Source organism: Apis mellifera, linkage group LG8 (genome assembly GCF_003254395.2).
Source record: "Apis mellifera strain DH4 linkage group LG8, Amel_HAv3.1, whole genome shotgun sequence".
Taxonomy (NCBI): Eukaryota; Metazoa; Arthropoda; class Insecta; order Hymenoptera; family Apidae; genus Apis; species Apis mellifera.
This window is the reverse complement of record NC_037645.1, coordinates 6529180-6553318: the sequence shown is the minus strand read 5'-3', so window position 1 is coordinate 6553318 and position 24139 is coordinate 6529180. Positions and strand designations below refer to the sequence as shown.

Here is a 24139-nt window from a genome sequence, read left to right as displayed (position 1 = left end):
CAAGATACTTCTTCTAATAATAATATATTCTATTAATTCTAAAGAAATTAAAGAAAAATTGTTTAAATTATTTATATAACACAATAATGTCATAAAAAATTTTTGCTTTTGTGTCACAATATAATGAAAATTAGTTAAATTATTAATCTGAATCAATTAGCGAAATTAGCTATGTATTATCTGAAAAGTAATTAAAGTCATTACGTTAGCGTAGAAAGCGATTAAATTTTTTAAAAAAATTCTTCTAATTAATATACATATATTGCAAAATATATTAAATTTATATCTAATGCAAATAACTAAGAATAATGGCTATCAAATTGCGTTAACGTTTCCGGTAACTCCCTCAAATCCTAACCCAGACCTTGCTACTAATTTGATCAATAGAATTATATTCATAAAGATATAGCCGCAGCTGTAGTAACTAAGCGTCATACTTTGGCAAATGCATCATAGTAAAGACTAGTTTTTCTGCCAAACTAGAGCAGCGTATGCTAAAGATAGGTCGGGGATCGGCGTATGTACCTACAATCGGTGCGGACGACAAGGACAACCTTGGCCTTAGAAGTTTATATAATGAGGAAGCACGAGAATCACGAGCTCAGTCGCGTTGTTTCGTTTCGATCCACCGATTCGTTACCTGTTTAAGTTTTTTCCAGATGCGTTCATGATGCATAATTATTTCCATTTATAAATAACTACTTATATTTTTTTCAATACTGAAACTCATTCCAATCAATCAATTACAATAATAAAAATTGATGTCTTATTGATATTAATTGTAACTCAAGATAAATTTTCCCGTTTCATTATATATTGATAATATAATAATTCCATATATTACTAGAAAATAGTTGAAGATAAAGATTAATGAAAATAATTTTGAAAATACCTGAAACTATTAATTACCATTCCATATTTTTAATGTGGACAATTGCAACAACAAGAAGATGTTGCATCGCAAAATGTTTCAATGTTTGAAACAATGATAAACAGATATTAGATCATTTCACATCAGTGAATCAAGTGCGGTGAAATCAACGGATAATTCGAGAGGAAATAAGAATATAATAATATTTGAAGATCTTTAAAAGTGAAACGTTGGAGACAATTGAAACGAGAGGAATGCGACTGGATCGTTTAAACATGACCATGGTAAGTTGCGTGAATGATGCTTCCGGTATGCAAAGTAAAAATAAATTTTTGATGTCTGAAAAGTATATATTAGTATAGTATAATATTATAAAATAATTGATAATAAGAAGTTAAATTTAAAATTTTTAATATTATATGATTTTAAACTTAAAAATAGAAACTTAAAAACAAAACAAACTTAATAATCTGAATAAATTTATAATTTATGGATGATCAAGAATGATCAATAGATCAATATGAATTGTTAATTAGATAATATGAATTTTTTTTGTTTTAACATCACATGAGATCTAAATCTCAAAACTTGTATTGCTATTTCTGGACAACGATATCGACTCTTAATTAAAATGAAAATATATGTTTAGGTGACACGACAAGTCTAGAATTGGAAAGAGAAGATGCATTTGATTTTACTCTGGGCGTTGGTCGCCCTAATTGGGCACGCAGAGTGCAAATGCAGTCTAGCACCGATTGTAAATAACGAACGGTCGATCGCCTACGTTTGCACTCATGGCGACCTGAATGACCTCGATGAAGTTTCTAGCGAGGCAGATTGGATTGAGTTCACGGTATCCCGTATTCATCTTATATCAGACAATGCGTTCTGGCGTTTCAAAAATCTCAGAAGACTTTCTTTTTACAATTGTCATATCAACTTCATCGGTCCTAATGCATTTTCTGGCTTAAATAGGCTGGAATGGCTGATATTCCATGGGACTAAGATTAACGTAATTAAGACCGACTGGTTCCGTCCTTTGACAAACTTGAGGAAACTTATTTTAGATAGGTAAAATATATTTACCCTTATGTTTATTCTATAAACAATGAGATTCAATATTATCTATTGAATTAGTACAATTAACTTTCAATAAACCGGCATGCTAAGGACTTCGACGATGCCGGATCATCAAGTACTACATCGGATTATTTAACTTAACTATTCTTAGGATCTATTTTAACTTCATGGATTAAAATTCAAGGTATAGTTAGTTATAAAAACGATATTGATTATATAAAAAGAATTTGGTGATCTGATCTAAAATAAATTTATATAATAACAAAATAATATATATAGTAATTATTGTGTTATAATATAGATTGTAAATTGTAGATATAATGTCAAAATCTGAAAAGAAAAAAAGATTCAAGAGAAGCTGATTGTAGGCTGAATTATTTACAATATACGGATATATAGCATTTCTTTTTTTGTCAAATGCTAGCGTCCTTGTTGACATTGTTAATTTATTATTATGTAAAAATGATAATGTAAGAATTCATAATTATTAAAAGACACGTCGGAATTGTTTACAGATGTGGCTTAGTGCACATCGAATCTGATGTATTCCGTATGCTGCCGAGATTAGAAGTTCTAGGCTTGCGCGATAACGATCTTAACTGCTTACCGATCGAGGAACTATCTTATCTGCAAAATCTCAAGACCGTACGTATCGATGGAAACCCCTGGCTCTGCGAGTGTCAACAAAAATTGAATAAATATTTCCGATCTCGATCTATCGTCCAAGAAATGGAATGTTTGAGACAAATTAATATTTGTAAAAAATATCAATGTATGACACCTATTGGAGTTCCGATTCTTTCTTCTGTTCCGGTTGCACAACAGTTCTACAACTTTAATAAGGTAAATACATGTAATATATTAATATGCAAGGGGATAAACGAAAAAAGGATTATTTCATTACAGGAACATATGATGATTCATAGAAATGAATTTCAAACAAATGTGCTCACCTCTCTAAACAGACTTCCAGATAAAACTACATGGATACAAATTTCTGGCTTGATAATAGATACGTTGCCAAAATATATTTTTTTCAGATTTGGAAATAGTTTAAAAAGCTTGGATTTGAATGACTGTAGGATTAATATGATCGAAAACGGAGCTTTTGCAGGTTTGCATAAATTACAACGGCTTTCTTTGATTGGTAATCGATTACCTATTTTGAGTACCAATTGGTTTCGAGATCTTACCAATCTTCAACAATTAATTTTACAACGAAATGAAATAGAACAAATAGAAAGAAATTCTTTATGGCATATGAGAGATACTTTACGATATCTCGATATTCGAGACAATTTGCTTCAATGCATAGCCATTGAAGAATTGGCTGAATTGAAAAAATTAGAGAGATTAGACGCTATGAATAATCCCTGGTTATGTAGCTGTCGAAACAATCTCCAAAATTTCCTTACTCAAAAAAATATTGGTTTTGAAATTAACACAGGTCGATGCAATGAGAATGAAAACGAAATTTTAGATAACAACAGCAATTGGAATCAGCAACAGGTATTACACTAATCGTTTCTGTTAATTTGTTCGATTTAAAAATTTTAACAAACAAACTTTAACAAAAATGATTTTTTTCATATACATAGACGACTGTTCAAAATACTTTAATCACTACTGGAAAAATACATTGGACTTCCTTCGAAGATACCATTAAACAAACAAATATATCGATATTAAAACCGCCTCTTTTATCCCCTCCATCAGAAATTCATATAGAAACATCGGAACCTCCTATTTATACAGGTACGTGCTATCCAGAAAAAAGTGATGAAAAATCTAGATCGATTTACACTTGCCGAGGTATTACATCTATTGAGGAATTGAATCTGATACCTTCAACAACACATACAATTCGAGTTATTTTATCTAACATCAAGAAACTTCCTGAAAATACTTTCACACGCTTCGATGGTTATTTATCAAGATTGGAATTTCGAGACTGTGGTATTGAAAGAATTGAATCACGCGCCTTTTCGAATCTTCATAATTTGGAATACCTATCTCTTCGAAATAATCAACTTGAATATATAAATGCAGACATGGTTCAGGGCATTTACAACCTAAGATATTTAGACGTATCTCACAATAATATATATCGAATTACAAATGATGTCTTTGATCAACTGCCGTATCTTATTAATCTAGACATATCTGAAAACAATATAAACTGCATCGGTGTTGAATATATGGCCCATAAATTACGTTATTTATCGTCTCTGGATGTTTCCAATAATCCTTGGAGTTGTCTATGTGGTACCAAATTAGCAGAATTTTTAAATGAACGTGGTATAAAATACGATAAAACATTATTCCTGTTGAAAGAAGATTGTTATTCCTCATTTAAATCTGATATTGTTACCGACTCACCAATTCCAGTGACGACTAATATTCCTCTTTCGAATGAAACTATTGAAGGATCTTGTACGATTCATGAAGATACGACAGGGATTCGATATCGATGTATAGATGGTAATTTATTGTTATTGCAATCAATACCATCAAATGTCATTGCAATCGAATTTAACGAGGGACATCTACCGCGATTACCTTCAGAATCTTTTTCAAAATTTATAAATTTGCAAGAACTCGTTATCAGAAATTCTGGATTGACAATAATAGAGCATGGTGCATTTAATAATTTAAATAAATTGAAAAATTTAACCATTCAGGATAATCCTCTGGAAATGATAGAATCTTCTTGGTTTAATCTGGAAAATTTGGAAAGATTAGATTTACGCGGCAATTCGATTAAGTATATCGAATCTGGATCATTTCGCTATTTGAATCAATTAAAGTATTTAAATCTAGAAGGGAATGATTTAAAATGTATTTTTACTAGCGATTTGAATGATATGCGTAATGTATATATTATTGAATTTTCTGGAAATCCATTGAAATGGAGATGTAGAGTTGAATTGGAACAGTTTTTAGAGGCTCGAAAAATTAGATTTATAAAAATTGAGAATTCTTGCGAAGGTAAAAAATTGGTGAGAAATCTTCTGTTGCAAAATAAAACTGATGGATCTTTTGATTGTCCATCCGAATGTTCGGCAGCCATTAATATTGATCGATATTTATCTATTTTATTTATATTACCAATACTAATAACACTAATTTATTAAAAAAATATTATAATCGATACTTAAGTATATCATATAATGATCTTTGTTGTAATTCATTTGTTGTAAAATACATTTTGCACACTGTTATTCAAATAATTCAAATGTTTAAATGTACCTGTTGTTATTTTGTTTTTAATTAATCTTAATTAATAATTTATATTAAAAAAATATGAAAATATTAAAAAAAATTTTGTAACGCAATGCATAATAATAATATAATGCGAAAATAAAGGATTTAATAATTGTTAATAAAGGATTATCAAAATAAAAAAAAATATAATTAATTATTGTATATTTTAAACTTATAATATTCTATATCCTATTTTATATATATAAATATATTCTTCTTTGTTTTCATAAAAAATTATATTTTAATTTGTATAAATATATTTATTGGAAAGTGTTTATTAAAAAAATACTTTAATATCAAATATTTTTTATATTTTAAAAATAATTACTATACAATAATTATTATATATAATAATTATAATATAATATTATTTCATAGATATAAAAAAAAGAAAGAAACAACTATAACATATAATATTAGAGATTATGATTTTTAAAATATATTAAAATATACATATTTGGATATATATAATGTGTATTAATAATTTAAAAATCTACATTTTCAATACACATATATTGATTATAAATATTGATTATATATAAATTATAAATATATATTATAAATAAATAATATATCTCATAAAAAATTATTAGTTTTGAAAGTAGAAATATTTTGCGTGCTATTTCTTCTCAGCGAATCAATTTCTGATAGTAAAAATTTATTAAATATCTGTTTTTTCACAATAACGATTAATATTTGCATAGTAATTTTTATAAGATTAAAAATAACAAAAAAAATAGATTTCATAAATGAATATTTGATAGTGTTTTTGATATAATATATAATATTTCAAAATATTTTCCTATTTTTTTTATTTTCGGGCTAAAAAATTTGAGTTAATTAAGAATTACATCGCTTTTGTAGAGAATATTTTATATCAAATATTTGCGTTTTGCCATGCATATTAAAATATGCTATGTTTTGCGAGATTATTCTAAAGATATAAGAATGTGATATATATTTTTTAAAAATTAAAATATTTTAAAATAAAAATAAAAATGAAAATTCATATTTTGTTTTGGTTTGGTTTTATGCGCCAAAAACAAATAGTAGAAGAAAAATAGAAATAAAATAAAAATTCAGGAATTAATAGTAAAAATAATATATAAAAAGAAGATCAAATAGTATCAAATAAATGTAAGAAGATAGAATATTGATAATAATTAAATATAAAAATAGAATAAAAGATTGTCAGCGCTATCTATTGAGTATCAAAGACATTTCTTAAAAAGCAGGATAGAATATAGTAAGAATTAAAAAGCAGCGCCATTTTAAATATTAAAAATATATAAAATATTTCAAAAATATTCAAAAAATGGCGCTCAAGAATCAATTCTTTATTCTACTATTTGCTTTTTTTTTTTTATAGATTAATTTCATCTGTAGTATTATAAAAATGAAATTGATTGTTTCTTTTTCTCTATTTTTCTTTGTTTATACTTGTTTTATAATAAAAATTTTTGCATTTAAGAGAAATTTCAAAATCTGATTAATTTTACTATCTTATAAAATAAAAATACATTAAGATATATAAAAATGATATATATTAAATATATGTTATATTCGTGATATATTCTTGAAAAATCGATTTAAAGATCAAAATAAATATAAAAATTGGCATATATAAATATCGATTGACACATTTATTAAGTTATAAGTCCGCGTTACATGTAAGAAAATGGGAACAGAATGCAATAATTGTATAACAAGTATAATGGTTTCAATCTTGTTTTGTTAATACAAACTTCAATTGTTTACAAATTTTAATTAATATACTTATATATCAACTTTTGCATTTGTTTCGGTTTCTAAAATTATTTATTACAAAAATATATTATTTTTATTAATTAATATAAATAATTTGAAATTCTGTAAGTAAATATTTACATGTATATTTAGATGATCTAAAATAAAAATCTCCAAATACGAAAGATTTAAATTAATAAATTATTAATTAGTTATGCTTAAAAAAATAGTATTAATACATATTAGTAGATTGTAATTAATTGATAATTGTATAAATAAATAACACATCGTAAGTAAAGATAACTTTTTTTTAATTAATCAGCAATATAATTTTATTTTTATAATTTTTTTTTAATAATTTTAAATTTAAAATATTTGTTCCAGATTAAAAATTACCTTCCAATAGCCCGGCTAGCTCAGTCGGTAGAGCATGAGACTCTTAATCTCAGGGTCGTGGGTTCGAGCCCCACGTTGGGCGATTTTTTATTTTTATATTTTATGAAGTAATAATTATATGATAATTACATAAAATAAATAAATAATTAATAAATAAATTATAATCAATTATAAATTAAAACATCTTTCATTTTGAATTCATTATTCATTCATTTTGAATAAATTATTCTAAAAATTATTTTCATACTTATTCATATTTTAATAAAAAATTTAAGCATAGTAATTTGAATTATTATAATTATATAGATCATGTATTTTTAGTAATAAAAAAAATTAAAAAAAAATGATAATTGAACAAAAAAAATTATTTTAGCAGAGCGTGGTTTCGATCCACGGACCTCTGGGTTATGGGCCCAGCACGCTTCCACTGCGCCACTCTGCTTCTTTGTATAAATCTTTAATATTCTATTTTATAGAAAACAATATATGTTAATCATATTTTAACAATTTAATTTTTAAATTTCATATTTATATTATATTTATATTTATATTATATTATTTTATTAAAATTTATACATTTAATTTTTTTTTAATAATAATATTTTTTAATCTTTGAAATACACATAGAAAATACATATAAAAAAAATTTATTGAAAAATATTTATATCTTAAATAGCAGAAATATTTTAATATATATTTAAAATATATTTTTTGAACATCTTATATTAGAATTTAGATATTTGAAGATTATCTTGTAATAAATTTTTCTAAATTATATGATTGACATATTTATTTATTAAAAAAAAATAAAAAGAATTATTTTCTTTTTTAATAAGAAAAATTATGCAATTATATAGTAATTATTATTAATTATATTATAAAAATAATTATTTATAAATTATATTACGATTAAAATTTATATCGCATAAACATTTTATGAAATATATTTTTAAACTGCGAAATTAAATCATAGGATTGTAATACGAAAAAATATTTCAATCCATTCAATTAATTTATTATAAATTTTATAAAAAATTTATAAAATTAACATGCAAATAGAATATTTTTATAAACAAATATATTTTTGCTAATTAAACTTAATTTCTCAATGTTATAGATTTATTTACTTAAAAAGATATTAATTAATGAAAATAATTTTTTTTCGTTTTCATTCAATTCATTAAACTTAATAAAATATATAATCAGAATAAAATATTTAATTTAATAATTAATAATTTTTAAAAAAAAAAAAATTTGTATCATATTCTTTTAATAAAATGTATATACATATATGATATGATGATGTAGCATAATAATAAAATTTCAGGTAGCAATTTCAACAACGTTATATTATATTATAATGTTGTAATAAATAATAAATAATAAATAATAAATAAATATTAAAAATATAATATTTTAATATTATAAAATTTAATATTATAAAATCCTGGCCTTAAAAAAAATTCAATTCAATGTAGTATAAAATATCGATAAAAAAACAAAATTCAATATATCAATTCTTAATCAAAGTTTTGAAAAATTCAAAACAATAATAATTGTCAAGGTATGTTTCTTAATATTATTTTTTTTTAGTTTGAATATTATCTTTATTTAGAATGAACGAGTATCAAAAATAATTGAGTAATAAAAAAAAACAAGAAACTAATAAAGAGAATCTGAAAATTGAGATAAATAAAAAAGAAAAGAATAATGTAAAATATATCGAACAAAGCAATTTTTGGTCTTCAAATAGAATCAGAATTTGCATTCAATAATTCAAATTGCTTTGAATGGAAATTAATTTGTAATTCAAAATATTCCATTGACAATGAATATCTTAAATTCTGAACTTACTCTAATATGTTATTCAAAAAATTTATCAAGTATAATGGTTTTCTAATAAATTCAACTTAAATTTTTATTATAGGTCAATATAATTCTTTTTTATTAAGTGGTTCAATCAATTCATATTTTGCAAATTATTAGCTTTTTATCTTATGTTTTAATCCAATTTCACAGATAATAAACTCACTTAAATGGTTTCAAAGTTAATGTCAAATTAAGAATCAACACCAATCCGTGAAATAAAAATAATAGATTTTCAAAAAAACCAAAGCTTATGAAAAAAATCATATCATTTAATATATTGCCAAATATTCCTAATAATAAAAAAAATAAATAATCTCTACAACACAAGCAAGTTTCATTTAAGTTTCTTTAATCTCAACAATCATTCTCATAAATCTCTGACAAAATATACATATTAGAATATTGAATCAATGATTATGAACATAATCCTACAGATTGATCAACCTGTAAATCTTATTTAATAATACTTTATACATTGCTAAGTATAAATAATAATAAAACTTAAAATGAATAATTTGATGTAATAATTAATGTATTGTTTACAACATATAAAATTAATACTTAAAAACAGAATTAACATTTATGTTAATTTGAATATTCCACTTTATGATTCACTTTTATATAATAATTAAAATATATTAAAAAATATACATGCAGCATGAATTCTAATGTTAGTTTATAGAGTAAAGAAATATATATTATCTGATAATATATATACATCTAAAAGCTCAATATAGAACTTTCAGGAAAATGAATTTTATAATTTCATTATTTTAAAATTATTTCTAAAATTCATGATTTTGTATAAATAAATATAAAAAACATCTCATAAAGTTTCTAATCTAATGTTTTTGAAAAAATAAAAATTAAACAGAAAAAATATTATATTAATCGACATAATATAAGAAACAATAGAGAAGAGATAAAAATAAAAGAAACGATTAAAAATTAAATCATTCATATAAAATTCATTATATTTTTTATTTTTATTATCTTTTAAATTTTCAATTTGTATATATTAATTAATAAAATAATAATAATATCAAAATGAAAAATTTTTCTCTTCTATTTCTTCTATTTCTATAAAATCTTATTTATTTCTACTTGCATTTGTACAATCATTTGATGAAGATTTTTTAACATGAAAATTCTTGCACTTATCCTTTAAACAGATAAAGTTATCTTTTGGTATAATGATTAAATTTTTTGAAGAAGATTGTTGTAAATATTTCTGTAATAAAGATGAGCTTAACTGCATCCATGAGCATTTGCATGAAACAGATTCTTCCGTGCTTTCTTTTGTTAAACTTGGATCTTTATTTTTAATAAAATTCAATATAAATTATTCATAATATATCATTCAAATTAATAATATAGATTTGTAGATTCATACCAATTAATTTTAAATCTTCTTCTAAGATATCTTCATTAATATTAATCCATCTTAAAATATCTTTACGAGTCTTAGAATTGACTTCTTTTATAATATATTCGATATTTTTTGCAGGATCAGGAGGAGATACAACTTTTTTCAAAATTGATTTATCTATAGACCATTCACTACTTTCATCACCTTTACATTTACAACAAGTGCAAGTATCTGGATGATCAATATCTCTGCATTTCTCATCATAATCAGAAGCTATAAAAAGTTTTAATCATAATTTTTTGTAACTAAAGAAGATATAATAACTATAATTACCTTGACATTTCAAACAATAACAACATCTGCAGTCTTTTATATAATTTCTGCTTAGTTTTGTAGAAATAAGAGATACAGTCAACTAAAAAAAAATATTTTTCAATAAATTTGCTATAAAAAATAATTATAATAAAATCATACATGTTGCAATTTAATTTCACTTGTAGTTGAATATGTATATTTATAATATATTTTAGAATCAGGAATCTTTGAAGAAGTTAATTTCTGCATTTGTGAAGAAAGATAATAAGGAATATTGTTTTCTTTTTCATAATAATCTCCTTCATATTTTGCAAAATACCATCTATGATCTACTTTATATGGTCTAACATCTATATTCTCTTGATTCAAGACTTGAGATAATAACATTCGTTTAATTATCTGTAAATAATTATAATAGAAATTATCCTAAATATTATATACTTTTATTACGAATACTTTTGCTGACGAATGACCAATGCAATTGCCAAATATTTTCAGCTGTCTTAACATAGGACATTTCTTCAGTGTATATAAAATATTCACCATTCCATTATCAGTGATTTTATTATATGAAATATCGAGAAATAAAAGTTTCGAAAACGGAATGGAATAACTTAAACTCCTGAAAATTAATTCAATTCATTATTAACTAGAAATATTTATTTTTTTGAAAAGATTTTTTTGATTATGTATTTTTTTATTATATATTTTATTAATATATTATATATTTCATTAATCTTCAAATTATGATTGTTTTGGAAATAATGCGATAAATATTGAGTTGTTTTAATCCATTATCAAATTTTTCATATTAAATTTTGATTTTATTTTTTTTTAAATATTTTCTAATAATATTTTAGAAATATATAATATAAATGACGTTCGTTTATGTTCATATAAATTAGGAAAAGAGAGTTGTCAATCAGCCCTAGATAGCTTAATGATTAGAACAATCTGATAAACGAAAAATTCGAGTTCGAATTTTTTGTCCAGGTAATCCGATCGGCCAACTCTTTTTCTTCTATAATAAAATAATTTATTCATTGAAAAACGCATAAATATTTATTATAAATTATGTATATTGAATTATATTATAAAAATATATTACAAAAATATTGCAAAATATTAATATATATAATGGATATACCTTGCACCATGATCAGTTATGATGTTTCTGCATAAAATTAAAGTTTTCAAAGCTGGTTTTTTTGCCAACCACTTAGAAATATGATCAATACCATAATCACCAATATTGTTACATCCTAAATCTAATATATGTAATGAATTGTTATATTTTGTATTAAGCATCATACTTTCAATATCATGACAACTAAAGTTGTATTTTTGTAAATGAATTGCTATTAGAGTATTATTGTACTAAACAAAAAGTCTTTAATTAATATAAGATTTTTAAAAAAATAGAAAGAAATATAAAATTACTTTAAGCATATGACCAATCATATCTGCAAAATGAGCAGAATCAAAATAATACATGCATTTTGGATTTGGTCGACTTATATCCAAACTTTTTAGACTTTTATTAGAAATTTTTTGATCTGAGCTTAAAACCATTATGAAATATATCAAAGTAGAAGCAGTTTGATTCACATCAGCAATATTTAAATTATTTATATGTTTATTTTTCAATAAAAAAAAAGCCATGTTTCTTAAAGTCTGTAAAAATTATTTAATTAAATTTTTAATAATAAATTGATTTAATAAAATATTTTAATAAATATCTTTTACTTGTTCACTGAATTTATTTGCTTTCAAATTAAGATTTTTTAATTTTAAATCTATCCCAAATTTCAACATATAATTAATTCCTATGTCAGAGATATTATTGTTTTGAATATCCAGATCTTGAATAATTTTATACTGCTGATGTTAGAAAATTTTTCAAAATATTTTTAATATTATAATAATTCCTTTTTTAAAGATATTTCATCTTACAAGAAAGTGATCAATCAAATTTATAAATCCAGGATTTGAAATATTATTATTGGCCAAGTTAAGATGAGTAATATCCTGATTTTTTTTCAAAAAAATTAATAAAGCTGGAATATCTTTATCTTGAAGGTTTCTTCTATAATTATTTGTAAAAATATTAAATTTAATTTAATGGATAAAAAAAAATTTTAAATTTTATAATTTATGTTTTTACTGACCCAATTTTTTTATTTATAACATGACCACACATATCAAGTTTCTTTTCTGTATTGCAAATTTCTTTACAGAAACACTTGAAGAAACATTGTCCCAAAACAGTTTCATGAATATAAAATGGTTTTACATTCTGTAGCATATTTAATAAATTAACTTTTTCACAACTTGTACACATACATCCAGATGAATATTGATATTTATTAAATTTCGTTATATTATTCATATTTATTAAATGTTACCAATTTTCTTTTTAATTCCTCAAAGAAAATTTTTTAAAAATTTTATCTAAATGATATTATAAAAGTAGAAATTGAAATATTTTAACTGGAATTATTCAACATATTTTCGCTCATAAAAAGTTTTTTAATGAATTACTAATACATTTTCATTTATAAAAAAATGATGGACGACTTTTTTCTTGCAAAAAAAGATGAACCTGAAGTTATTCCATTAGAAGAAATGTTCAAAGGTAAATAAAAAATAATATTTATTATCAACATTGATCTTACCAAGAACAATAAATATTTATAATTAATTTTTAATTTAAAAATATTAATTTTTTATCAGCATATTGTGAAATGGATCCAGTTTCTTCTGATTTAAATGTCCAATTGATTCCATTATCACAAAGTGACAAATGGTTAATTTCTGCTCGTATACTCGATATGGTTACATTAACAACTACAGATACGGGTCTTACATTTTTTAAATTTCGAAAAAGGGCTTTATCCTTTGAAGAATATTTAATATATTTAAAAGATTTAGCAGAATCTAAAAATCTAGATTTTGAGGATATGAAATATAAGATGCAAATATGCGGGAAACCTAGAAAAAACTAATTAATTATATGTTTGCAAATACTATATACGAATTTTATTTTTTAATAATAGTTTACAATGTTGAAACTTCCATCTATTATCTAATTTTATTTAAATATTAAATTGAATTGGTTAATTGAAAATCTTTATTTAAAAAAATTTTTATATCTTGATTTTGATTTTCTCATTATCTTATTTTGTATGGAATTTTGGAATTTAAAAAATAATATATTATTGTGATTCTTTGTATGAAACTTATTTGAAAATCATCATAGGTTAATAGAATTTAGGTATCATGTAGTGAACTTTCAAGCATTTTCTGTAATAAGCTCTTTAAAATGAAAAATTGTACTTTTCACATAAATGATGAATTACTTTGTTAATTTAAATATTTTTGGTAAATATATTAAATGGAATAAAATTGTTAAAGATATATATTTTATAATACTTTTTATAACATGTTTTCAATATTTTTATTTAATTACAAGTTATATGAATCACAAAAAAATCACAGTTAAAAATCATATAATCTGCAATTAGAAATATGATTTTTTTGTATTTCTCAGAGTATCAAAAATAAATTAATATAAGAAAAAACAATTGAAGAATATTAACGATAGTATGTGATAAAATCGAATATACAAAAATATTTCAATAATCTTCTTTTTTTCATGCCGATAAATAATAGAATATATTTTATTTCTCGATATGCAAGACATAAATATTTTCTTTATATTATTATTTTTTTTGTTTGTTGTAAAATATATTATATATTCTGCTGAATCCATTTTAATGCAGTTCTAATGTTGCTAAGCGTAACTCTACCAAGGAAACTAGCAATTAATTGATATTCGGGCATAGTACGTCTTCCACAATATCTAGTAGAAAGTAATCTATTGTAAGAATTCTTTTTTTCAATTTTTTGACCATTTTTATCTTGCACTGTTTCTGATAGTTGTATCATAGAATTGCGTCCTTCGCAAAGTACTTTTGTAGTTAAACATAGAAGCCACTGCATAACCTGTAAAAAATATAAAAAAATAAAGTAAAATGAAAATTGTTTAAATTTGAAAATAAATTTAAGAACATAAATACTTCGTTAGTTGATGGTAATTTCCATTCACTTTTGAACCAAATGCTCGGTGCCCATAAGTGTAACTGTACAATAGTTGCTGCAGTTTCTGTATCAAGTCTCTAAAATTAAAATTGCATTAAAAATTCAAAATTTTTTGAATTAAAAATATATTTAATCATAAATACCTTATGTAAGCTTCTCGACAATAAATTTTTTATCAATGCAGAAATAATTGTTGGTATATTATTAGGCAAAGGTAGGAGATCTTTCTCATTATAATTATAATTTTTAAGAGAAGTTCCTTCTTTGTCATTATGGAACGGATTTTTCATACCAAATAATTCATATGCTATGGTTCCAATTGTCCAAAGATCAGCTTTTGAGTAATTGATACTGGTAAATGGACCAGGTTCTGCTGTAATTATTTCCGGCGCCATTAAAGCTACATTACCACCTTTATCAATATCATGAGTATTGTAAGGCAGATATAAGCCATGACGTTTGTCTGCTAAACAACATCCAAAATCTGTGATTACCAAAGATGGGCAGTTGTCTGTTTCTTCTGACAAATCTAACAGAATATTATCACTCTTGAGATCACTATATTTTCAAGAACAAAAATAATATATGAAATAAATTATATAAAATATATAATTTAATTAATTTATAATATATTGATATTCTACTTGATTTAATAATATTGATTTACCGATGTGCAATGCCATGTGCATTCAAATGAGTCACACCTTCTAATAATTGAGCCAATAATAGTATCGATTCTCTTGTGCTCAATCTATGATCATTCAAATATTGTTTCAATGTAATATCATATCTATAATGAAAAAAATAAATAAATAAATAAATAAGAATAAAAGATAATTTAAATATCTGAAATAATTATTTATGGATTATTTTTTAGATAGGAACCTTTTCATTAGCAGAAATAAGCTCATGTTTCTTCCTGAACCATGAGGATTAATACATGCAGGTAACGCATCGGGATACATTTTCCATGAATCTGGTAAAACTGGTACCTTATCCGCAAAAACATAATACATTGCTACAATATTTGGATGTGGTGTAAGCTTAATTTTCTTCTCCATCATTTTTATTTCCCATTCAGATAATTCTTCATTATTTAAATGTTTTCTTGCTGGAATAGTTTCCCGATACATAGATCTTAGAATTGATAACGCATTTGATTCAGCATCATAGTTGAACATCATCTTTAATGCTAATGGAAATACAGTTAAATCTTCAGTTTTGTCATCAATTTTTATTTGATTTTGATTTTCACCATTGGGAATATCATTAAATCTTGCTGAATAAACAACTGCTGAACATCCCTTTGCAATAATTGGACCAATTATGAAATCTTTTAAAGTAATTTTTTCTTCATTTTTAATTATTTCATAATTCTTATCATTTTGTGGTGCATTCCATTGCAATTTTGATACAGCTTCCTACAAATATTTTTTTATCAATATAAAAATTTTTATATATTTTATTTTTTATAAAAATAATATTTACCCGTATTTCCCAACATACTCCTTCTAATTCATCATCTTTTGTTAAAATACCAGTACCAGATGCCAATGATATACCAACTAAAGCAAAAAATGGAGCAGAATCTCCACCAAAAACTAATCTACTAGCAGCTCGTCTACGTAAATCTGCAGCTAAACTATTAGTTACTCGTTTTAAAATATTATCTACAAAGATTCGTCGAGCATGAGCTCCCAAATATCCAAGATGTTTTCCTGTGCTTGATACATTGCTATTACCCGGGGGCAAACAGCCCTGGGACTTACCTATTTTAAGATTAAAAGAATAATAAAATCAAATAACGAAATAAAAACATTAATATCTTTTTATATATATTAAATGTTTCGAAACGAAAATATTCAAATGTATATGATATAACGTATGATATACATATATTCATTAAATAACCTCAAAATTCAAAAAATTAAAATATAAGTAACAATTTTAGATTCAAAACATTCGAAAATATATATATATATATAAATTTGTTAAATAAGGATATTAAGTCAGTCAAAATTTTGTTTTAATGATTTCTTGATTTATATCAAGATTCTCTGAGAATCATAAATAAAATTTCATTATATCTAAATACTTACCTACTTGTACAACGTGTATCTTGTCGTGATAATTCCGTAGATGATAATTAGAGTAGAAGCACTCAGTATTTCTAAAGGAATGCAATAGAGCCCGACCATTTTGTATAAAACGATGGACTGCCGTCCGAATCGACATCTCTTTGCACTTCTAACTTGAGAAAGCCCAATGGGCTAACTCCTAAAAAAAATAAATTTTCACCATCAAAGACAATTCGCTATTATTAATTCGATCGTTTCTTAATGATTTTTTATTAATTACATATATTATAATTAAAAAAGTTACAGTGAAATTCTTTCTTTCTTCGTTGATCGTTTTCGTATTCTATCGGACTCTATCGGACTGTCATGGAATCGAATACTGTTTCTATATATAGGGTGTTTCATTAAAAAAGAAATGAATTGACATAAAAAATGGAAATTTAATTATATAAAATTTAATTATTAATTTTTAATATCAATAAATATAAATTTTTATCTTTTTAAAAGAATTATTATTAATAAATTAAAGAAATAAAAATATAAAATGTAATTAATTAATTTTTATTATTTCGAAGATAATTATATTTGAAGAATAAAGTAATGTGCAAAATTTTTTGACCTTAGTTCTATAATATATAGAAATATAAAAAAAAAAAAAAATATTCATAGCATTTTAAATTTTTACATGTATAATATTCAAATTCAAATTAAAATTAATTATCCTTTATTCTATGTAAGATAATAATATACTTATGTTAATAAAAAAAAGGTGAATTATGATATGAATTATCATATAAATACCAATGTAGCTTCATTATATAAATAATTATTTCATTATAAAATCGAAAAAAAAAAAGTTTTAGAATATTATACAATTTTATATATATATATTCTATATTATAAACATATCGAAATAAATTAAATAAATTAATAACTATTTTATTTTTATAATTATTTTTTTTATTAAAGTAATGATATTAATAGGTATATTTTTTAAAAAATTATTTATCTTATAATATTATTTAAGAAATATTACTCATAATATTATTAATTTTCAATAACGATATCGATAAACTCGATGATATATCGACTTACTATTAATTAAATTGCAATTATAAAGTGCATCCCCGCTTATTCCATCCAGACACGTATATATTGCAATATGGTATCTAAATGTTCAAATTGCAGATAAACTACAACTTTTCCAGTGCAAGGATTTTAATAAATGACAATAATCAATACATGCTTTGTTATCTGGATATTCATTATTAGTAAAATTCTATATGTTTGCAACTAATAAAAACATTTCCTATATATCCCATAAGACAAATACAAATTAGTCTTTTCTTTCCTGTGTTATCATAATCAGGAGTACAAATCGCATTTACTTCACAAGGATTAGATTCACATAAATCTCCTAAATATATTAATAAACGTTTAAGCTTGAATTAGAAATCATTTAAATTTATTATAATTAAATAAAAAATCATTTACCTGCTTTAAATAACTTTCAACTGATGAAAGAATTACCAATCATATGCTTTGGATACTTACAAATTATGGATTTATATCTCGTAGATTGCAATCTGCATTTACATCACATAGTTGATACATTTTTGATAAAGACAGTTGGCTCATTTTTTGAATACTTTGAATGTGAATTACATTCTGGACGATAAGATATGAATATATTTCTAATCAATTCTATAACAAATTCTCATTCTAATTGTATACTAATTAACTATAAAACTATAATTATAAAATATTCTAAACTTTTTAAAGTAAAATTTACATTTGGACAAATACATTTGATGTGATGATCAATAAGATATTCTATGTTTTTACCACATTTATATGGATTTTCACATTTAAAAAAAGATGAATAGATAAGATGATTAATGCATTCACTATCATTTTTATATTTATGATGACAATTAAAGGAGATCATCTATAATCTGGAAGACAGCTACAAAACTTCATTCATTATCTCATATTTAGTATTAGATCCACAAGAACTTGGTTTACAAATAATCTCTAGAAGAATTTTATTAATAACTTTATTAACTTTATTAATATCAGTCGTTTTTATTATAAAAAATTTTATAATAAAAAACAGTATTATTTAAAATTTAAAAATCATATAAAAAAAATATTTTATATACCATATATAACTTTTTCATCTTTTTTATAATATCATATATATCACACAATTTTTCTATAATTATTAATTTTTATCAATTTTTTTGCATTAAATTTCATTATTATTATAATAATAATATCTTTATAATAATTTTTTAGTATTATAATATAGAAAAGATGTACAAAAATATTATTTACCAGAATTAGTTATATAGCTGAAGATGAAAGGATCTCCTGTATGCAAGAAAACAATAACATGATTTTTAGTTACACATAATGCATTTCCATCACATAAATCATTGTAAGAATTTACACATTGATTGTTAGAGCATACATTGTTTCTAATACAATCCTCATTGACTAAAAATTAAATTAAATATTTATAATTAAATATTTATAAAATATTTTTAACATTTAAAATATTAAAATTTTTTTTTTTAAACATTGACTTTCTACTCTGACTATTAAACATTCTACTCTGATATAATATAAAAGAAAATCTCTATATACAAATTCATATAAGAACATACTGATCCGTTTTCACTGAGAGTGCATCTTGTATTAATTCCACAAGTAAAACTTTTGCAACCTAAAAATTATAATAAAAATATAATTTAATAAAATACATTATATATCATTTCAAATAACTTACCAATATTTCCAAGTGATTATTAGTGATATTAAATGATATTCTTGACTGGAAATATTCACTGTTAATAAATAGCAAATAGTGAAAGGAAAAATAGAATTATATTCCATAAATGTTATATCCTTTTAATATCTTGAACAAGATATTTTTTTTTAAATTTTTTGAACAATTTTTCTGAATTTTTTAATATTAATTAAATTATTATTTATTAAAAACAGTTTATTTCAAATAAAGAGTAGTTATGTTTTGAAACTGAATTGTATGGATTAATAGATTTCCAATCAATAGTACAATTGAATGTGATATTGAATATGAAAAAAGCTTTATTTCTTCCTACGATTTTCGGTTCAATTTTGAATTTTATTTACGCGTGATATTGATAATCTTTATAGGTCTATTGCTCACTACATTGGATTATTATTTATTCCTATATTATTTATTTCAGAAAATCATGTATCATTAAACAAGTAAAAAATATTTCAAAAATAATAAAAGCAAGATAATCAAGAACAATTTGATTTCATAACTAATAAGATGGAAGAAAAACTGTCAGAAATGACTTGATTTCATCTTAATAAAAATGACGTTCTTCTTTTTTATTTTTATTAGTACATAATATGTCTCATTACAAAAATTTCTACTCAAATATTAATATAATTATTAATATATCGATTGTATAAAATAATAAATAATATTTTAATAAAAATGATAATTTAATTTTATGATTTAGTCAAAAAAAGAATCAACTATTTTTTTATGGATTGATTTTCACTGGTTGAAATGTAAATGATGCAATAAATATATAAAAAAGCACCATATTATATATTAAATACAGAAAGCATGAATGATCAAATTGCAATTTTAATAATTTTCATGAATAATCATTCTTTTATCTCACCAAAAATGAATCCATCAGGCGCAATTTTTACATGCATGTTATACTCATCATATATGTAACTGTCTTTAAAAATTAGATAAAAAGATTTTAAAAATTCATTATATTAAATATTAAAAAAAATTTTAATTTTAAATTTTAAAAAAATTACATAAGAAAAAAGATTATAACCTACCAAATTATACCTGCAAAAAAATTAATTAGATACCAAAATTTTGCATTTTAAGTAGTAACTATGGTAGATTTGCGAAAAATGATAGAGACAATAATTAATATTTTACCTTATTCATTCGCTTGTTTTATTACAATAATTTAAATAACTTAATAATAAATTTTTGTATCATAGACAAATAGATTATATTGTTTTCATCTAGGAACAAATTTTTGCAACATTCATTGCTAAATTTAAGAAAGAGTGTACAAAATAATAAATGTAGTATAAAAGTAAAGATATCTATCTGAAATATTGCAATGGAAAAAAATATTTTTTAATGATCTGATTTTTTTAAAATTTATAAATTATTACTCGAAAGCTATTCATTGGATATTTATTGTGCAAATGCACAAACTGTTCTATTATATCATTAGATTTAGTTTGCATTTTCGTTTTACATTATAAAAATTTGTAAACGAAATTTAGGAAACCACTCTCATAGTTTCCAACTATGAGACCAACGTAATTACATGATAATGATTTATAATAGACAGCCATTGTCGTGTCTTTGATTATTTCTGTGATTGGTTTTTAATTTGCTTGGGAATATGTTTTAAAAATTCTTCATAAGCTGCATCTATGTCATCGTCCTCTGACATCCATGTTTCATCGCCTTCATATCCATGTTCAGATATACTACAGAAAAAAAAAATATATATGTATATATTTATATATATTGTATATATATATATATATATATATATATATATATCTTATTTAATAATGAATTATATGCATGTACATATGATCCTCGATATTCGTTGTACTATCAGGAACTTCTTCTAAAAATTTATTTTCTTCTGGCGTTAATACTTTGCCATCAGGACCATATAAAACAGGTTCATCAATTGCTTGATTAGGATCTAATGGTTCTATTGATTCCACTGTTGAGGAATTAAGAGAATTCTGTCCCCAGTTTCCATTTCTTAATTCATGAACACTATGTACCATATGTCCTACATGTGAATCTACTCTACCTTCCGTTACAAGCTCTGTCAAAGCTCGCATCATGTTTTCCATTTCTTTGCGACGATTTTCATTTTTATTTTTTTCTAAAGTTTGTCCTGCCAACTACATATTATATCAGAAAAATTAATATCAAGAAAATTTTTATATAAAACAATATCAATCAAGAAAGTTCTTAATCTGATATTGTTTTTGAATATCGTAGAAAACTTTTAAATACTATTTACCTTAAGAGCCTGGCAAATATTTTTGACGGAATTCGGCGCAGGTTTTTTTAATATAATAATAATAAATTGAATTAATAAGTCTCCTAAAGTAAACGCAGAAGTGTCATCCATTTGAGTAACCAATTCAGCTAAGAGTAATATCAATCCATTACACCTCTTTTGTTCTTCTTCACTATGATCTTCCTTTTGCTGCCAGTTGGAAGTTTGACTGTCTGTTTCATTTTTACACCTGTTGCCAGCTTGTGTTTATTAAATTGAAAGCTTAAATACTTGAAATAAACATTATACCCATATTCAATAACTTACAAAGTACACAAGGTCCATCTAAAAGATGTCTGTTCTATAGAAGTCAAACTATTATCCAAAAAGGCACAAAGTCGAGCACCACTATATCGGAAATTGCCTTCATTTATAGACTAAAAATAATTTGATGTATAAATATATAATTTATTTCTATTATATGAAAAAAAAATATAAGTATATGTAAATATAATATAAATACCTGTTGAATTATTATTTTCATAATTTCTTTAAACTGACTAGGAAATCCTAAATAAGGTCTAAGATTATTTATAAGAGGTGGCACAATTGAAGTAAAATGTCCTGGATTTAATATCAATGCATGTATAACACTCATTAAATTCTGTGTTATGTTTGCAAATTCAATTAAATAATTATCATCTTCTATATTTGAGTCCTATATAAATGCATAATAAATATATCAGTTAACATAACATTTTTATTTGTTTTTATAACATTTTTTTCAAACTATAAACCTGATGTTTGTTTCTATAATCTCCTGAACCACCATCAAAATGACCAAAATCTTGAATATTTGAAGATTGTTCTTGCTGATGTGAAAGATTATCGAATTGTTGAAATTGTTCTGTTTGTTGATAATGCTGGGATGTACCATAATTACATGCAAGATTTTGTTGCATCATTTGCACTTGAAGAGGTATCTCTCGTGCAATTTGCAATCTATCTTGAACTGAATGTTTTTGTAAATATCTTGTAGATGGCTGCTGTTGATGATGCTATATATATATATATATATATATATATATATATATATATATATATATATATTTATATATATATATATATATTTATATATATATATACATCGTAAAATAAATAAAAAAAATTTCAATACACAAATGAAAAAAATGAAAAAAAATTAATATGAAAATACTCACTAACTGTTTAATAGGATATGATTTTGGAATAAATTCAGCTGCATGTACAGACAATGTAGAATTCTGAATAATATCATCAAAAGATTTATCCAACTTGTTCTGTTCTATATTTTTTGATTCCATTGATCCTATAAACAAGAAAAATATATTTAAAAATAATAAAGTTAAAATTCAATATAAATATACTTATCATTTTCAGATAAAATTTTTTGTATTATAAATCATAGCAACCTGTTTGCATTCCAGATGTAGCATGATGGGGTCTCCTTAATATTGGAATTTCCTGTGAACTTGAGGTCCACGGTCCTCGACCACGACCACGTCCGATCCCACGTCGTTCTATATCCCCATCTCCACTTCCATCACCTCCGAGAGGATTCATTTTTTCCGCGGCAAAAATTTGATCGGCTGTATGATCACTGGGGGGTTAAGTAAAACGACGATGATACCGGTGTGGAAGTGTCACCCGCGACAAACTTCTAGATGCGCACTTCGTGATTGTGCGTATTTCACCAACATAAGTTCAGTAATTCCGCTAAGTCCGTTAGATCCGTTATCCACGACAAAACGCGTACCGCCTCATAAACAGGATACCAAAAGACGTCTAACAATCCGTTCACAGCAATTTTTTACTCTAATCGACTACGATCGATAGTAAACTCGAGAAGTTGGTTGATAACTCATCACCCGTTTTTCAGATTACAATTATTAACTTAAAAGAAATAATAATATGAATAACCTCGAAATAATAACTTTTAAAT

At 23.5% G+C, this 24139-nt stretch overlaps 5 protein-coding genes and 2 non-coding genes across 12 annotated transcripts; 3 read left to right on the top strand and 4 right to left on the bottom strand.

The window, feature by feature from the left end:
• Positions 1–590: 590 nt before the first annotated feature.
• Positions 591–5360, top strand: LOC727408 (slit homolog 1 protein). Of its 4 annotated transcripts, none has more exons than XM_001123118.5 (5): positions 591–1155; positions 1521–1942; positions 2467–2794; positions 2858–3460; positions 3550–5360. In XM_001123118.5, the coding sequence occupies exons 2-5, from the start codon at positions 1554–1556 to the stop codon at positions 5083–5085; spliced, it is 2856 nt and encodes a 951-aa protein (XP_001123118.3). In that variant the 5' UTR covers positions 591–1155; positions 1521–1553; the 3' UTR covers positions 5086–5360. The 4 variants fall into 4 exon arrangements, with proteins under 4 accessions (XP_001123118.3, XP_016768888.2, XP_006563860.2 ...); XM_016913399.2 differs by lacking the exon at positions 591–1155 and having other exon boundaries at positions 1545–1724; positions 1847–1942; XM_006563797.3 differs by lacking the exon at positions 591–1155 and adding an exon at positions 2042–2135 and having other exon boundaries at positions 1801–1942.
• A 2006-nt stretch (positions 5361–7366) lies between these two features.
• Positions 7367–7439, top strand: TRNAK-CUU. The gene has a single exon. It is a non-coding gene; the product is annotated as a tRNA-Lys (tRNA).
• A 288-nt stretch (positions 7440–7727) lies between these two features.
• Positions 7728–7799, bottom strand: TRNAM-CAU. The gene has a single exon. It is a non-coding gene; the product is annotated as a tRNA-Met (tRNA).
• Positions 7800–10289: 2490 nt separating this feature from the next.
• On the bottom strand, positions 10290–13344 carry LOC100577711. The gene is made up of 10 exons (XM_026442591.1): positions 13079–13344; positions 12864–12996; positions 12657–12791; positions 12351–12584; positions 12058–12287; positions 11367–11532; positions 11070–11309; positions 10929–11010; positions 10620–10868; positions 10290–10540 (listed from the first exon to the last, which is right to left on the bottom strand). Exons 1-10 carry the CDS (start codon positions 13297–13299, stop codon positions 10317–10319), a joined length of 1914 nt encoding a protein of 637 aa, XP_026298376.1. The 5' UTR covers positions 13300–13344; the 3' UTR covers positions 10290–10316.
• Positions 13204–13946, top strand: LOC113218967 (TPPP family protein CG45057-like). The gene has a single exon (XM_026442590.1). The coding sequence runs from the start codon at positions 13655–13657 to the stop codon at positions 13913–13915; it is 261 nt and encodes an 86-aa protein (XP_026298375.1). The 5' UTR covers positions 13204–13654; the 3' UTR covers positions 13916–13946.
• Positions 13947–14314: 368 nt separating this feature from the next.
• LOC550929 (serine/threonine-protein kinase PINK1, mitochondrial) lies at positions 14315–17508 on the bottom strand. Of its 2 annotated transcripts, none has more exons than XM_006563800.3 (8): positions 17394–17508; positions 17111–17288; positions 16500–16780; positions 15897–16432; positions 15679–15801; positions 15155–15569; positions 14990–15088; positions 14315–14915 (listed from the first exon to the last, which is right to left on the bottom strand). In XM_006563800.3, exons 2-8 carry the CDS (start codon positions 17244–17246, stop codon positions 14661–14663), a joined length of 1845 nt encoding a protein of 614 aa, XP_006563863.1. In that variant the 5' UTR covers positions 17247–17288; positions 17394–17508; the 3' UTR covers positions 14315–14660. The 2 variants fall into 2 exon arrangements, with proteins under 2 accessions (XP_006563863.1, XP_623327.1); XM_623324.6 differs by having other exon boundaries at positions 17370–17507.
• A 3533-nt stretch (positions 17509–21041) lies between these two features.
• LOC100577746 (polyadenylate-binding protein-interacting protein 1) lies at positions 21042–24117 on the bottom strand. 2 transcript variants are annotated; one of them, XM_026442588.1, is made up of 8 exons: positions 23610–24117; positions 23379–23506; positions 22956–23216; positions 22682–22876; positions 22486–22595; positions 22180–22408; positions 21729–22057; positions 21042–21622 (listed from the first exon to the last, which is right to left on the bottom strand). In XM_026442588.1, the coding sequence occupies exons 1-8, from the start codon at positions 23758–23760 to the stop codon at positions 21499–21501; spliced, it is 1527 nt and encodes a 508-aa protein (XP_026298373.1). In that variant the 5' UTR covers positions 23761–24117; the 3' UTR covers positions 21042–21498. The 2 variants fall into 2 exon arrangements, with proteins under 2 accessions (XP_026298373.1, XP_026298374.1); XM_026442589.1 differs by having other exon boundaries at positions 22956–23204.
• Positions 24118–24139: the final 22 nt, after the last annotated feature.

What these genes read in the sequence shown, in the direction of transcription:
- LOC113218967 (XM_026442590.1), top strand. Translation starts at nt 13,655, where the DNA reads ATGGATCCAGTTTCTTCTGATTTAAATGTCCAATTGATTCCATTATCA.
- LOC100577711 (XM_026442591.1), bottom strand. Translation starts at nt 13,299, where the DNA reads ATGAATAATATAACGAAATTTAATAAATATCAATATTCATCTGGATGT. An exon ending in ATTTGATTGATCACTTTCTT is followed by an intron (nt 12,792 to 12,863) that starts GTAAGATGAAAT and finishes TTCTAACATCAG; the next exon opens with CAGTATAAAATTATTCAAGA. An exon ending in AGAAGATTTAAAATTAATTG is followed by an intron (nt 10,541 to 10,619) that starts GTATGAATCTAC and finishes TTAAAAATAAAG; the next exon opens with ATCCAAGTTTAACAAAAGAA.
- LOC727408 (XM_001123118.5), top strand. Translation starts at nt 1,554, where the DNA reads ATGCATTTGATTTTACTCTGGGCGTTGGTCGCCCTAATTGGGCACGCA. An exon ending in AGGAAACTTATTTTAGATAG is followed by an intron (nt 1,943 to 2,466) that starts GTAAAATATATT and finishes AATTGTTTACAG; the next exon opens with ATGTGGCTTAGTGCACATCG. An exon ending in GCAATTGGAATCAGCAACAG is followed by an intron (nt 3,461 to 3,549) that starts GTATTACACTAA and finishes TCATATACATAG; the next exon opens with ACGACTGTTCAAAATACTTT.
- LOC550929 (XM_006563800.3), bottom strand. Translation starts at nt 17,246, where the DNA reads ATGTCGATTCGGACGGCAGTCCATCGTTTTATACAAAATGGTCGGGCT. An exon ending in GATACACGTTGTACAAGTAG is followed by an intron (nt 16,781 to 17,110) that starts GTAAGTATTTAG and finishes ATCTTAAAATAG; the next exon opens with GTAAGTCCCAGGGCTGTTTG. An exon ending in TTATTTCTGCTAATGAAAAG is followed by an intron (nt 15,802 to 15,896) that starts GTTCCTATCTAA and finishes TTTTCATTATAG; the next exon opens with ATATGATATTACATTGAAAC.
- LOC100577746 (XM_026442588.1), bottom strand. Translation starts at nt 23,760, where the DNA reads ATGAATCCTCTCGGAGGTGATGGAAGTGGAGATGGGGATATAGAACGA. An exon ending in AGATGGACCTTGTGTACTTT is followed by an intron (nt 22,409 to 22,485) that starts GTAAGTTATTGA and finishes AGCTGGCAACAG; the next exon opens with GTGTAAAAATGAAACAGACA. An exon ending in ACGAATATCGAGGATCATAT is followed by an intron (nt 21,623 to 21,728) that starts GTACATGCATAT and finishes TTTTTTCTGTAG; the next exon opens with TATATCTGAACATGGATATG.